The sequence below is a fragment of the Artibeus jamaicensis genome, unplaced genomic scaffold (assembly GCF_021234435.1).
Source record: "Artibeus jamaicensis isolate MK-2021 breed Jamaican fruit bat unplaced genomic scaffold, CSHL_Jam_final contig_76, whole genome shotgun sequence".
NCBI lineage: Eukaryota > Metazoa > Chordata > Mammalia > Chiroptera > Phyllostomidae > Artibeus > Artibeus jamaicensis.
The window spans coordinates 15,552,868-15,569,143 of NW_026521954.1; the positions used below are offsets into that span (position 1 = coordinate 15,552,868).

The following is a 16,276-nucleotide window of genomic DNA, read 5'->3' on the forward strand; positions in this document are numbered from 1 at the left end:
TGGGAGGTCCAGTGGGGAGCAATGGGCTGGGGGCGGGTGAGGTCACGTGGAGGGGGGCTGGGAGGTCCAGTGGGGAGCAATGGGCTGGGGGTGGGTGAGGTCACGTGGAGGCTTGTTACCTGGAAAGATGCCTTTGAGGACCGGACTGCGGTATTATTTCTGGTTTATGACTTTTTCCCTGTTGTGATCTTCTTTATTTTATAGATGGCATTTTTAAGAAAGTTTGTGGCATTTAAGCACGGGATATGGTTTTTGTTAATTGGAGGCAGAACTACAGAAATTTATTTTATGGTAGGAAATAGTGAACTGAAAGAATTCACTGGGCAGAAACTTTATAAGAGGTTTTGCTAGAATGTATTTTCCTAGAATGTATTTAAGCTGAACCTGTATGGCATTTCTTGACATTTAGTAAAGAAACAAGAGGAGATTTTGATATTACAATACAAGAAAGAAAGAAAGATTTCAACATTTTATTAGGAAAGGCCAAGAAGAAAGGCCCTGAGAAGTAGCAGTTCAGGGAAATAGAGATTGGTGCCTTGCAGAAATTTCTAGGAAACAAGTAATTCATCTGTCATAAGACTTCGGATCTAACAAATGCTCACATGTTTCTTATTATGGAGAATTTCTTTAGCCTTTAGTGGGGGCAATGGTTCCATATATGACTTGTCTTATTTCATGTGTCAAGTTAAACATTAAGAATCTGTACTGAGTCAAATGATTTCTCAAAACGTGCGTGTGTCTGGCGGTCTGATGGTATTTGTTTTCTTAAATGTATAAGCATTGAAATGTGGCATTTTATGCTATTGAAATAGTTAACTTGAAGGCAAAAAGTATAGTGTCTTGCTTGAGATTACTGGCCTGAATATAAATGTTTTCTTTTTAACAGTTTGATTCGAATCAGTCTCAAGGGCTGGCACATGCTTGTGAACTTGTGCTTCCACATTTTCCTGACCTGTGTGGTCTTTGTGGGAGGAATAACCCAAACCAGAAACGCCAGCGTTTGCCAGGCGGTAAGTCCTAGTGAAAAAACGAAATGGAAGAAGGTACTGATATTGGAAAGTAATTTCATATGTTGCATAAACTACAAAAGGCAAATTGTTTTCTTAAAAGTTTTTTTTTTCTTTAAGTTGAACTGAATGTCACTTAAACGGTTTACCAGAATACTTCAGGTTTTGCATTGTCAGTTCATAAGGGAATATATGACTTACAGAGCTGGTCTCTTTATCCGTCGGAATTCAGTGGTACTTGTTATGTCTATTATAATGCTGAGCATTTGATTTAAAAATCTTACCAAATCCTGACTTTGGCTGAAGGGGACATAGCATTTTCTGACAGTAGGATTTTAAAAATTATTTCATTTGTTGACGAAAACAGTAGAGCGTTGCTTCTTAGGTGTGGTAAATATGAAGAGTTAAAGATAGTAAACTTTTAATTTTAAATGAATTATTATGTATGTAGCCTTAGTGAATAGCATTCTTGCTGAATAAGCATAAAATTGAAGCGATTAAATATGTGAATAGAAAATATGTAAATTTTTATACCTGTATTTGCATATTGTCTTGATATGCATGATAGTAAGCAACATAGTAATTAAGAATTCAGACTGCCTAGATTTGGATCTCAGTTCTGTTTACTAACTGTTTTTATGAGCAATTTATTTATCCTCTTTTTAATTGCAAAAAAAACGTATAACAAGATGCAAATTAACATCTTAAATTTTTCAGTGTACAGTACAGTATTCACTGTAAGTATAGCAGAGCCCTAGAACTTTTTCATCCTGCATGATTAAACCTCTCCCGCCGTTGACTAGCAGCTCCACGGTGCCCTCTCCTCCCAGCTCCTGGCAGCCTCCATTCTACTTCCTGTCTCTCTGTCACCTTCACTACATAGATAATCTCCTGTAAGTGGAGTCATGAAGTCTGTTTCCTTCCGCGACTGCCTCACTTCACTTAGCATAATGTCCTCAAAGTTCATTCATCCTGTTGTGTACATCAGGATTTTCTTCTTTTTAAATAGCTGAGTAATATCCCATTGCTGGCGTGTACTGCATTGCTTTGTCCATTCCGCCTGCCGACAGATGTGGAGGTCGTTTCTACCTCGTGGTTCTGTGAATGATGCTGCAGGGTACGTGGGAGTACGGATGGCTCATCGAAGCCTTCATTTCAGTACTTAACTCTTCTGTGTCTCCGTTTTCTCACCTGTAATTTGGGAAGAATAATAATAATAGTTGTCAGGTGGTATGATTCTTTATAGAAAAAAGACCCTAAAGTAATTTACAGGAAAAATATTTGAAATAATAGGAAAGTACAGCACAGAGTGAATATAAGTTTATTATTTAAAAAATTCTGCTATTATGCAGAACTGCAATTAGGAGAAAATATAATTAATGAAAAGATACCATTTCTATGGTATCAAAGAATATCAAGTACTTAGAAGTAATAAAAGATGTTCAAGGTTTACAGGTTAAATTTTAATCTGTAATAAGAGACATACATGAAAACATACTCTATGCCCAAAGATAGGAACAGGTACTGTCAGAAAGGGGCAAGTTCTGCTAAGATGACTTGAATACCCTCCACTCTGCTTGGCAAGTGCCAAAGAATCACATGGAACGGGCAGGTTGGCCAGCAGTGCTGGTCCATTCACCAGTCCCAGGTGCCGGAGATGCCTCGTACGCTTGACCAGATCCGGGCAATGTCTTGTTCCGGGAACCAGCGTGCTGTGGGACACAGGAGCGGGATTGGTTCCTGTCAGCAGGCAAGCACGCAGGATGATAGATCAGTCTCGGAGAGGGTGACAGGAAGTAATCTCCGCTCTGGCCCCAGTCTGGCTCATGGGTCCAGCAGCAATCACAGTCTTCTCTCTTCCACAGATGGTTTTAGGATTTATGGAAAAGTAAAGCACTGAAGATAGCCAGGGCACTTCTGAAAAAGCAGTGTAGAGTGGGAAGGTAGTTCTTCTAGTCATCAGGGCTAATTAAGCTGCCGTAATTGAAACTGTAACATTTGGTTTAGAGATCGTAAATTGGCTGATGTAGTGGCATAGACAGGTCAGAAGCAGACCCGAGTGGAACTGTGATGTGAGACACAGGTCGGGTACAGAGAGCCCGCTATATGCTAAAGGGAGCCGGGGAAGTCCTTTCGGAAAAAAAACGAAAGTGGACCTATGCCTTGTGCCATGTTTAAAAATAAAGAAGATAAAAAGAAGTCAATTCTGAGTGGATTAAAACTTACATGGCTAAAACAAAATGTTAAAGTTTATATTCAATGATATTACAGTTCTTGGGATAAGGAGGGTTTCTTTTTTTCTATAATTAAATTGATGGTTTATTAGGTAGGGAATTATTTTTTTATTGTTGTTCAGTTACAGTTGTCTCAGTTTTACCATGTGGCATTAGTGTCATGTTTAAGGGAACCCTCCTCCACAAAGCGGAAAGGAGGGGCTTCTTAATACGACACTAGCAAATAACACATTGACTAGAAAAGAGATAAAACTTGATTAAATTAAAAATAAGAGCATTTGTTTAAGATTCCTTAACAAAAGTGAAAACACAAGACGATGTTCTCCATATATACTACTGATAGCGTTAGAATAAAAATATATCAAATATAATCCATGAGAAGGCCACTGAAAATGCAGTAGAAAAGCAAATGACATAAGAGGAAATACACAGGGTCCATATACAGGTAAACAAATGTTCGACATCATCGGTGGCCACAGAAATGCAAATGAAGACCACCAGTAGTTACCCATTCTAAGCCTCCTCTGTGGGCAGAACTCTAGCCTGGCAATGCCAGGTGTCGAGCAGGTGGGCCCACAGGTTCTGTATGTTGTGTGTGGGAACGTCCGTGGATGACCGTGGGAGGCCGTATCTTCCCCAGGTGAGCACACCACGCACCCTGGGACCTAGCACGCCCACTCCTGGGCTCGGAGAGTAAGCTCGCCCTTATGTAACAGCGGTGTGCCTGGGAGTATGCATGTGCGTATGAATATTCATTGCGGCACTATACACAGCGGCAAAATCCTGGAAGCAGCCCAAATGCCTATCACTGAGAGAGTGAATGAATAAACTGTGATATTATGCAAGAGTCAAAACTAATGAATTACAACAGTGCATAACTATGAATATGTCTTGGTGTCATAAATTACATTTCCTGTTATCTTTTTTTATAACGATAAAAGTAACTAAAAGGAAATGGTACACTTTTAATATAGTGTGCAATAAAACTGTCAAGGAGAGCAAGGGGATGCTAAACACAAGATAAAAGGTGATGCTTACCTTGGGTGCAGGGGGTCATGTGCATCGATGTGGGTTTTGTCAGGGTCTTTTGTCTTGCTGGTGGATTCTCGATATGCATTATTAAAAATAGCTAAGGAAACAACGAATTAAAGGCAGGCCATCCTCAGCCCAATCATTAACCTCTCCCATGAACCTAAGGCAGAAGATTTATCCAATATTCTATATCTGAGATATAATTGAAAATATCAGTGTGTATAAGAATTTTGAGATAATTCAATGACTGGACAGCACCTGGCATACAGTAAGTGCTCAGTAGATGTTAGCTCTTCCTCCTCCTGTTTTTATTGATGAAGCTGCCTCTCAGCTGTGCAGAACACTTCCTTGTCTTAGGCTGTTACTGTACATTGGAAAGCAGCCTCGTTTGGAGCCTCCAAGAAGTTAGGTGCCGACCTCTCTCTGGTCGATTCAGTACCTGCACCAAAAGAAAATGGAGCTTGCTTCCTGATTCTCCCCTCCTCACATGGCTGACGCCCAATTCCAGGCCCCAGTTCACTGTAACTGTTCCAGAGGTACTGTCCTTCACTTCCCCTCATTATCCTGTGGTCTTATTAAAATTCCACGGTGCCTACAAAACTTCGTAATTGACTGGTGTTTACCTACTTATTGTCTCTGGCCTCCAAGCTCTGCAGGGGCAGGACTTACATTGATTTGATTTAAGGATCAGCACAGGACCTGGCTTAGTAGGTGTTTAGCAAATATTTGTTGGGTGAATGAACAAAAAGGCCTCTGTTTGCAAACAGTAGAAATCGTTCAACCCTGGAGCCATTTTGAGCATAAACAATTAGGAGAGTACTTAACACACCATGGTGGTAATAGTCTCAATTGTATCGGAAAATATTCATTGACTTCCTGGAGCAGGCACACGGGTGTATTTCGCTGAGGACTTGAACAGAAAAAAACCATTGTAAAGATGGCTGCTTGGCATTGTCCTGAATGGTATTTTATACCCTCTCTAGAAAGAAAAGGAGAATTACAGGAAGTTTTCATGGGTTGGATCCAATGCCCCTTTGTTAAAGATTGACATGAAAAGGGGAAGTGCAAGTTTTCATGTGTTTGCCCCTGTCCTTTCCTTCAGTTTTCACAATGTCCCCGCCTTCAGTGAGAGACAGGACCTCATCTCCTTCCTTCTGACTCAGACATGACTCACAACAGCCTCTCTGGCTAGTCGCTTAACCTCTTTGGGGCTCAGTGTTTCGGATCTGAAATAATGGGTTGGGCTAGTTAAGTGATCAGCAAGGTTCTTCCATTTCTACAACCGAACCCTAAAGTACACATATTTTACACACAGTTTTCTATGTGCCCGTAATCGGTATGGTCCCGTCTTTCTTGTCTCCATTGTAGAACTCCTCCTGTATTTTGTGAACAGTGCACCCAGGTCCTGGCATAGTTTTCACCCCACAATGACTGGGTGAGGTTATAAAAGGAACCACCAGCCAGGTATTTCCCACTGTAGTTCTTAAGTCAGTCCCAGGGGGTACCTTGGGTGTTTTCTAGAACCTTTAACTCTCTTTCACAAAAAGGAGCCGAGTGAGTGTTAATGGAGTTGCAGGGGCTGTGAACTCCAAGTTGGAAGGGATCTGGGTTCCCGGTCATGAGGTGCCGCCAAAGAATTGCTGGGTCGTTAATTTTCTGGTCCCTGGTTTCCTTAGCTGTGCAGTGAAAGGATTTGGCTGGGTCTCATCTTAGTGACCTTGTGGCTCTACCACTCCATGATTTAATCAACTAAATATAGTACCAGCTGACTTCGAAGTGTCCTCTTCTGTTATCTCAGACTGCTGCCAGGGCATGCGAGGTGCATCGGGGAAGTGTAATCAGGGAATGGTGTGCGCTTTCTACTTACCAACCACGGCAAATGTGTTATCTTAACATTCATATTAACTTTAGAATATGCTTGTTCCTCATGTATTTTGTAAGTACAGAAATAGCATCTAACAGGCTGAACTCACTCGCCCCGAATCACTGGGCCTGTTGACAGCAGAGGCGTGCTGTAGATTCCGGTCCTCACTCAGAGCATCCCTCGCTCCCAGGGGTGGTCCCTGGGTTTCACTCCTCAGTGAGGACCAACATGGATAATAGAAGGGGCGTGGACTTACGAAACCAGATACCAAAGCCTTTCAGTTAAACAATTGTTACCAGTAGTGGAATTTTAGGAGTCTGATGTCATCAGCCACATAAGGAAATCACCAAATATTCCACAAGAACCAGATTAAAGGAGGCTGATGGTTCTGAGCTGTGGTCCTGCCACGGACCATGTGACCTCTGGCAGAGGACGACTGCTTTCAGCCTCAGTCTCCTTCTCTGTATCTCAAGGTTATTAACACTTTATATAGTGCTTTATATAGTTTGGAAATTATCCCCGACCGGATGCAGGTTTTGCAGATACTTTCTCCCCTTCCGTAGGTTGCCTTTTGTGCTGCTGGTTTCCTTCCCTGGGCAGGGGCTTTTGAGTTTGGTGTGGTCTCACTTGTGCTCTTTACCTGGGGAGACTGGTTGCTAAGATCCATGTCACAGCCTGTTTTCTCTTGGCAAGTTTATGGTTTCAGGTCTGACATTCAGGTCTTCGATCCACTTTGAAGTTTTGTATGTGGTTTAAGATAATGATCCAGTTTCCTTCTTTCACATGCAGCTATTCAGTTTTCCTAACACCACTTGTAGAAGAGACTGTCTTGTCCCCATAGTATGTTTTTGCCTTTTTTGTCATAGACTAATTGACCATGTATACATGGATTTCTTCCTGGTGCTCTGTTCAGTCCCATTGATCTGTGTGTGTCAGTTTTCATCCTACTTACCATATTACCAAATGGTAGCAATTACTATAGCCACGTAGGATAGTTGGAAATCAGGGAGCAAGCTACCTCCAGTTTTGCTCAAGATAACTTTTTCAAGATGTCTTCTACGGTTCCATACACATTTTTGGAATTTTTAGGAAACCAGTAGTTATCAGAGAGGGGAGGGGTTTAGGGGCAATCAAAATAGGGGATGAAGAAGTACAAAGTTCCGGTTATAAAAATAAATGAATCATGGGGGCGTCATCTATAGCATAAGGAGTAAAGTCAGTACGATAATAACTTCCGACGGTGGATGGTGATGACCAGGCTTATTGCGGGGCTCTTTCTGTGATGTATACAAATATCGAATCACTATGATGTACACCCGAAACTAATTCGGTATTGTATGTCAGTTACACATCAATAAAGAGAATTTTCTATCTTGCACCTCCTGGGGTGGAAATGTTTTCAACTTCTATTTTTAAACTTGTTTACTTTACAGCCCTGTCTCGTTCTTTTGACCCGGGCATCAAAGAAAAAACACCAGCGGTAGCGGAGCCTGACATTTTCAGTCAGTATCAGCACTTTGTCTTGACTGCTTCTGTTCTCGTGAGCCAAATCCACTTACACTATTTTTACGTGCAGCATTTGGGGCGACTCCAGATAACTCGACGTGTTATTTTTGCCTTTTGTTCCACTTCTGCCTGTAAATTTTGCTTTCACAGTGCAGTCAGGGAAACGAACAGGAACCAACCAGCCACTTTTCTCCCTGAGAAGAGTGTAACTCTGCCTTTGCTCCTTCAGCCCAGCCGGATCCACACTCTCAGCACTTTGGGGTCCTTGCAAGGACCGTGACCTCCTCCTTTTTTGTCCTGCAGAATAACATTTGTGCCTTCATGTCACCAAGTTTTACCTGGAGATTGGCTCTGATTAAAATGAACTTTGAGCTGTGCCTAAATGCTACTATTATTAACCTAGGTTTGATAATGTCCATCAAGTTGATTTTCTTGAGATTGGAGAGCCATCCTTTTAGAATGAAAAGCTTTTTCTTGGAGATTTTTATTAATAGAATTTTACCTATAATAATTACATAAGAAATGGTCAGAGATAGTAAGTAATTAGTCAAAGAAAGCTTCAATGACACGTATGCTTATTTTTAAAAAAAATAGATTTTAAAGCTCTTTCAGCCTCACATACACCTTCATCTAGAATGGTCTCCTTAACTAGGTTTGTTTCAAACACAGGTCAGCCCTCTCAAAGAGACTGGATTAGTGTCATCTTTTACATGTAGTATAGTTATTCACTGTTTATTGAACACTTACTCTGTTCCAGATGCTGCCCATTCAGTCCCTACAAAAACCCTAGAGATGGTTTTCATAGTCCCCCCACTGTTCACATGCCTAGTAAATTATAGTAAAAATCTGTATCTTTTTTACCAATTGCTTTTAATGTACCAGGACATGTGCTGAATGCTTTATAGCATTGACCTGAACCTCACAGGACTTTCCTGGTATTCCCAGTTCACCAGTGAGGAAAACAATGCTTGAGATTTTAGTTGATTTGCTGTAAGGTGTCATAGCAGGTGAGGGGTAGAACAGGCAGAACGTTCTGATTTCAGATCTCTCCCTCCTAACCACCAATATGTTATGTCGCTCTCTTACCACGATCGTACATAAAAGCTCGGAATTAGAACTTGGGTCTCTTACTCTAAAGCTTGTTTTGTGTGCTGTAACTTTTGCCCTCTACTTAGTTACCTTACCCTCTATGTTATTCCTTAAAATGGGGTTTAGAAACTGAACTCTAATTTATAATGTTGCATGTCTGAGAAACATGCCTGTGGTTCATCGTTGTCCGGTAGCCAATTCCATGGTGTATTAAGGGTCACCTTGGTATCAGCTGTGGGCCACCTACATGCAACTGTCAGTTTGCTTTTAGAAGACACAGTCTTCTCTTATATGTTGGTTACAGTGCTTTCTTTGTTTCATTAGCAGGCAAAGGAGTTCATCGTTAGAATATACCTTCATTCTGTTTTTGAATCCTCTATTTGAAAGTTACTCATCAATCTTCGTGATAAACCTCACTAGCAGCTACTATGCTTTGTGATGGAAAAGGAGAATTGTACTTGTCTTTTATAGTTTATGGTTTTTTTTTTTTCATCTTCTTTCCAGGTTGGAATACTTCTTCATTATTCTACCCTTGCCACGGTGCTATGGGTGGGGGTAACAGCCCGAAACATCTACAAACAAGTCACGAAGAAAGCTAAAAGATGCCAGGATCCTGATGAACTGCCACCTCCCCCCAGACCAATGCTCAGGTACCTCGTATCTCTCTGAAGTGCATCATGGTACCTGTCACGCTCACCGAAGCGTCGTCCTAACAAAACTCCTGGCTCCTGCGGGAGTTTCGGAAAGTGGAAGAATGGACTTAGAGGCGGGCTTCTGGTGTTGCATACTGGCTGTGTCTCTTCCAGCCCGGAGTCCTTGTTGGGGTTCTGACCCTCCCTGTGCCTGTCTCTCTCTGTAAAGTGGGGACGATTCTCCCCGAGACAGCTGTTTTGAGAAGAAATGAGTTAATCTGTAGAGCAGTGGAGAAGGTGCTGACTGCACACTAGGCTCTGTGACGATGTCAGCTGTTTTTATTTTCCCAGGGTCAGGTCATAGAGTTTAATCTGCTCAAGCATGCACCCGTTTTATTATTCTCTGCAAAAGACAAAATAGTTTTGGAGTTAGGCCCTTTTTACCAATTATCATTAAAAAATTGTCAGGGGGTTATCACGCTTGATGAGTAAAAAATTGATCAATGTCTCTGAGCTTATTGAATGCCGAATATGTACTTGACTTAAAGAAACCCTCCCTTCCTTGAGGAGTTTAGTCTTTGAGGAGACAGGCGTGTGAAGAACTTACCGATGACAGCTGAAGAACTGCAGTGGGGTACGCTTTTTGAAAGTGCAACAAAGCAGCTGTGAACGGGAGGCTGGGAAGCGGAGGCCTGCTACTCACCGTTTGGCCTCGGGCACAAACCTCCGCTGGTGCTGAGAGCGAAGGGTAGACGCAGCATCTTAGATACAGGATTGTGTGGTGAGGAACTTGGAGAAATGCACTTCGGCTGGAACTGAGGTGAAAGACATACAGTAGCGTGAATTTGGGGTGAATTCAGCATTTCAGGTGCATGGGTGTGAATATGGGGGCAGCCGTTGTAGAATTTTAACTCTAAGGGATTATAACCCGGCAAGGTGGCTTTTTAGGACAGCATGCATTCGTCTGGACGGTAAATTGGAATGCCTGAGGATAAAGAACTCCACTGAGGGCATTTGGGGGCCCCATGAGGGCTGAAACCAAAACAGTGACATAGGGAACAGGGGGGACACATGTTCGGGAGACTTGGGGCAGCTTCTCCAGGGGCTACGGCCAGCCGGATTTAAGAGGTGAGCAAGGCAGAGAAACACAAAGATGCCTGCAGACTGTCTACTCCGGGGAGCTAGGTTGGCTCAGCCGAAGGCGCTTCCATCCATTGAGAAAATCCTGTAAGAAAAGTAAATGGGAGGTGGTGGGGGGGGCGGGAATGGGTAAGCACAGGGGACATAGGCTCAGCACTCCTGTTTTGGGGAAAGGTGACATTTTTGGAAGCCTGGCGCTTAGCAGAGAAGACGAGCTGGACATACCATAGATGGGACAGGACATATTTATGTGTGTGGTCCTGTGAACGAGATCCGCAGAGAGAGGTGGTTAAGGAAAGAGTGATTCCTGGGCTCTGTGTATGTTTAGTAGACAGGCCATAGAAAATAAAAGGGAGAATCATGAATCATAGGAACGTACTCTTGAAACCTATATAATCTGATTGCATAGTGTCACCCCAATGGATTTAATTAAAAATAAGATGAAATAAGGTTTTAAAAATAAATAAGAATACTCTGATGACAAAAAAAATAACACTTGCAGGAGAACATTTAAGATTCAAGCAGAACAACGAGGGGCAGCAGTGGTGCCCGGCCGGACTCAGATTATGGAGTGTGAGGCTTGGCACCTCTGTCACTTACACTGTAAGAACTGGGAGACGGTGTTTGGCTAAGAGACTTGGGGATCTTATCCTCAGGCAGCTGTTCCTGTCTGTTGAGTTCTCAGAAAAAAACCACAAACGGTTAAGTAGAACACAGCTTGGACCCCGAACCCTATGCAGTCCCTGACTGAGACCCCCAAGTACCCCTTTTAGCTTTAGACAGTGCAAGCTACTCCCTCTAGTATGTCCTTCATCCCATGACCTTGAGCTTGAGGAAGGCCCAACAGCCTGGCCCCTGGAGGGTGGGCAGAGGGAGCCTGTGTCTCCCCTATCCCCAGAGAGGGCAGTTTCAGTAGCACTACTTGGAAATGGCCTCACAGTAAGGTTATGAAGGTGAAGCAGATGATGGTACTATTTCCAGGAGTTTGTCACGGAAGGGAGAGAGTGAGAAGGTGGTAGGTCAAGGCAAGTTTCAGAAGAGAGGAGAAAACTTGGACAGCATCTAGGCTGAAAGTTGAGGCAGTGGAGAAGATTTTTAAGCTGCAAAATGAGGGTTAATTGATAACAGGACGTCCTGGTCGTGGGAGGGGTAAGAGGGGCAGGAAGGGATGCAGAACCTGTGATTAATTTGGGAAACGATGCCTTCTTTTCTAGAAGAAGCCCACGGGAAACAATTTAGCAGGGAGGGTCACAGATGTTAACCTCCCTGGATGTGTGAAATAGAAGACAGGGTTATGGTTTTATAGTATAATTCACAGGCTTTTCATATTTAAGAATTTTAACATCATATTTAAGAATTTTAGTACCTGTGAGCATGACTAAGAAACAATCTATGGAAAAATGTGTTATGAATACTGCCTTTATCCAGCCAATTCAGGATTTGGGCTATGCCGTAAGAAGTAGCAAATGCAGGGTTAAGATTCCAGCCGTACCCAGCGGACCCAGCCAGGGCGCAGAGTTGCCTGTTTTTTCAGAGAACTCAAAGAAGCTGCAGCCAGAAAAAAGAAGTTTTTGTACCTAGGACCAGCTACCACTCTGTCACCCTCTGTGCTTAGTGCCCACCTACCCCACCTGGTTTGTCTTGCTCTTCTCAGCAAGTCCAAGTGTGGGAAAGGGGCCGGGGAGGGCACAACCTTTGTGGGAGGCTGCCAGGATCCTGGTGTCTCAGCTGACTGGGGATAAATGCATGCTCGGCTGGACATTAATAATAATTACCATGTTGTTATGTATTTTGTCTGGACTATGGCACAGTGGGATCTGAAAGTCCAGTTTGTAATGGACTAACTTTCCAGTTCACGAGCTGAATAAAAAAAAAAGCAAAAACAAACAAACAAAAAACCTAGTTCCCCCTGAAAGAAAAAGTGTCAGCTAAAACTCTACCTGCTGGAGCTGAGCGTTACTTTGCTTGTCCACAGGGTGGCAGAAGATGACCAGCTTTCCTAGCTTGGAAACTTGGTAGACCTTGGGCTTTGAAAAAAAAGAAATCGAAACAAAAATTTAATAAAAATTTAAAAAACATTACCGCTAAAACAGCAGCCTCTGAAAGTTAACCTTCCAGTTACTACTGGAATAGGAATAGTGATCTTTAAGGAATAATCTTTTGCAGTAAAAAGATGCCTTCATGGTAACTAATTGTACAATAAGTTATTCTTTTATTTTTCCTGCCAGGTTTTACCTGATTGGAGGCGGTATACCCATCATTGTTTGTGGCATAACAGCAGCAGCAAACATCAAGAATTACGGCAGTCGGCCAAGTGCGCCCTAGTGAGTAGTTTGCATTGTCTGTGAGCCTGACCCAGTTGCTTCCCTTGTAACCTTTTCCCAGGCAGAAAAGCGTACTGCCGTTTCATAAACAGCCTGTTGATCTCCGTGGCATCTGAGCTGGTTCACCGTTTTCTCTCCTGCAGTTGCTGGATGGCGTGGGAGCCCTCCTTGGGAGCCTTCTATGGGCCTGCCAGCTTCATCACTTTCGTAAACTGTATGTACTTCCTCAGCATATTTATTCAGCTGAAAAGACACCCTGAGCGCAAGTATGAGCTGAAGGAGCCCACGGAGGAGCAACAGAGGTTGGCAGCCACGGAAAACGGCGAAGTCAACCAGCCGGATTCGATGTCTTTGTCTCTGATTTCCACATCAGCCTTGGAAAACGAGCACACTTTTCACTCTCAGCTTTTGGGGGCCAGCCTCACTTTGCTCTTATATGTCACTTTGTGGATGTTTGGGGCCTTGGCTGTCTCTTTGTATTACCCTCTGGACTTGGTTTTCAGCTTCTTTTTCGGAGCCACGTGTCTGAGCCTTAGCGCGTTCATCGTGGTTCACCACTGTGTCAATCGGGAGGACGTCAGACTTGCATGGATCATGACCTGCTGCCCAGGCCGGAGCTCGTACTCAGTGCAGGTCAACGTGCAGCCTGCCAACGCCACCGGGACGAATGGCGAGGCCCCGAAGTGCACCAACAGCAGCGCGGAATCTTCATGCACCAACAAGAGCGCCTCGAGCTTCAAAAATTCGTCTCAGGGCTGCAAACTGACCAACCTGCAGGCTGCGGCCGCCCAGTGCCGTGCCAATTCTCTGCCTTTGAACGCCACACCTCAGCTTGATAATAGTCTGACGGAACACTCGATGGACAACGATATTAAGATGCACGTGGCCCCACTGGAAGTTCAGTTCCGAACAAACGTGCACCCAAGCCGCCATCATAAAAACAGAAGTAAAGGACACCGGGCCAGCCGGCTGACAGTCCTCAGAGAGTACGCCTACGACGTCCCCACAAGTGTGGAGGGCAGCGTGCAGAATGGCCTACCGAAAAGTCGGCCGGGCACCAGCGAGGGCCACTCGAGGAGTCGGAGAGCTTACCTGGCCTACAGAGAGAGACAGTACAACCCGCCCCAACCAGATAGCAGCGATGCTTGCAGCACGCTCCCCAAAAGCAGCAGAAATGTGGAAAAGCCAGTTTCGACTAGTGGCAAAAAAGATGCTGTAAGGAAGCCAACTGCAGTTGAACTCGAAAGTCAGCAGAAGTCTTATGGCCTCAACTTGGCCGTTCAGAACGGACCGATCCAAAGCAGCGGGCAGGACGGGGCCTTGCTGGGTACGGACAGCACCGGCAACGTGAGGACTGGGTTGTGGAAACACGAAACTACTGTGTAGTGGAGACGGCTGCCTGGGCAGAGCCCCGAGCGGGCTCGCAAAGTCACATTCCTTTAAGCTACGAACACGTCAGAACACACTGTTTACAGCCCCCTTAGGAATTCAAGAGGAATTTGAATTAACTTCAGAGTTGTGGATTTTACTTATTTTCTATGCCCCCGTTGTTGCTGTTTTAAGGAAAGAAAGAAGACCTCTGAAGCATCGTTTTAGTTGTCAAACCACCAGCAGGACCTTTTGGGAATCTGAGACGTAGTGTTTTGAAATCTGTAATAGCAACTTAACATTTCAGACTTGTATTTAATACAATAAATAGGTGTTTGTCATTGTGTCAGTCGTATATTTTTATTTACAGTGGGAGCATCTAGTTCTGTTTTAATGATGTTTATACATTGGGATAGTTTGATGAGATGGATGTGTAAGTCAGTTACCAGGTTTTTTTGTGATTAGCTCCGCTGATTATGACATATAAATCAAAGGGCTCTTAGATTGATGTATTTTATAAATGTAATTTTAAATGCTACAAGTTTTTTAATAAGATGCTTACTAGAGCATCACAAAATGCTTTCTGAAAATGCAAATGCCCGAAAAGCTCTTCCTAAATGTCATTACTTTTGCCGTATCACTTAGATCCCACTAATACTATTTTTACCACTCTTGTAGCTTTTCAGTGGTTTATTTGGGGGTTTAATTTTCTTATTTGATTTTTTTTTGTCCTAGCACGTTATTTTTTAATGTTAAAAGAAGAGCTACCATATAAAGTTCACATTCACTTATTCTGGATTCTTCAGTTCTGCTCTTACGTTGCCTATTGATTCGTTCTTAAAGAGAGGAAGTTCGTTAGATTCCTGCTAATGTTCTGATTTTTTAATTCTGTTGCCAAGGTCAAAGCAGGTCTAATCCGAAAGGTAACATTGGTCACCCGTGCACCACAGTTCTTTTCTGTCCCCAGTGCCCAGTCTCGCCGGGCCCAGTCCTGGGGCCCCCGAGGGTGAGACGGTGTCTGCCCTGACGCCTTTGTGCGTGCTGTCCCTCTGACACACAAGACGTGCCTGAAAAGAGCGACACGGCTTCGGTCTGGGTGTGTTTTTTTTAATGTATTGGGGTGAAACTGGTTAATAAAATGATAGAGGTTCCAAGTATACCCTTCTGGAATATATCATGTACATTGCAGTGTGTGTGTATCCATGTTGACAGCAGTCTGGAGGTTTAAGTAAGATCAGATTTAAACATTTACATGGAAGCCATGGTCAGAGTCAAGTGTACCTGGGTGAACCTCAAAATCTGATTCACTGCTTATTTTTACATAGCAGTTATCACAGCTACCATGAGGTCACTGGTTAAAGTATGAATGTTCTTTTCAGTGGTTACCGCATTGGGAAGAAGTAAATCATTTTGCTGTGCAATAATAAAACCGGGAGTTCTAGTTATGACTTTCAGGCGGTAATAGAGATGTTCTTTTTGGTGGGGGGAGCAAGGCCTCCAGATGGATAGATGTGCCTTTTGACATTGAACCACTGCCTGGCCTGGGGTCTCCTGGTGAGCTGATGTATACGTACAGGATGAAGTTTAGAAATGGCAAAGATACACTAATAAGAAGTGGAGCGAATAATTATTTTTATTGCTATTTAATTTTGCTCTGTGATTTTGCAATTCATTCATTATTCCAATGTTTAACCTGTTTCTCTGACCCACAGGCAAGTACTACATGAAGGGAGAGAATGTCTTTCTCTTTTTTTCCTACCTCTCCATGGGAAGTAATGAATTTCCCTTCCTGAAAATGTTCACCATTCAGTAAGCATATGTACTACTTTAAACATAACTTCCTATAGATAACAGAGGGAATTGAAGCTTGGGCCAGGGGGTGGCGGACTGGGGACAAAGTCAAATACTTGGAATGAAATGAAGAGTCCACAGAATATTCAGGGTGTTTTGATACTCAAAGCATAAAAGTGGTGAGTGAGGCTTTTATGCATATTGTGCTCTTAGCATTTGATTGAAGGACACTGTGGTGCTTGCCTGTAGGAGTGGGTAACACATTATATCACCCATATCTTTGTCTTTT

At 43.2% G+C, this 16,276-nt stretch overlaps 1 protein-coding gene across 1 annotated transcript in view; it reads left to right on the forward strand.

Moving 5' to 3' along the window:
* The window catches only part of ADGRA3 (adhesion G protein-coupled receptor A3), a 101,827-nt gene extending 87,285 nt beyond the window's left edge, over positions 1-14,542 (forward strand). Inside the window, exons 16-19 of the mRNA XM_037140736.2 lie at positions 887-1,010; positions 9,237-9,382; positions 12,733-12,828; positions 12,972-14,542. Of these exons, the coding sequence (XP_036996631.2) occupies positions 887-1,010; positions 9,237-9,382; positions 12,733-12,828; positions 12,972-14,214 (1,609 nt within the window). The 3' untranslated portion in view covers positions 14,215-14,542. The remainder of the gene's footprint in view (positions 1-886; positions 1,011-9,236; positions 9,383-12,732; positions 12,829-12,971) is intronic.
* Positions 14,543-16,276: the final 1,734 nt, after the last annotated feature.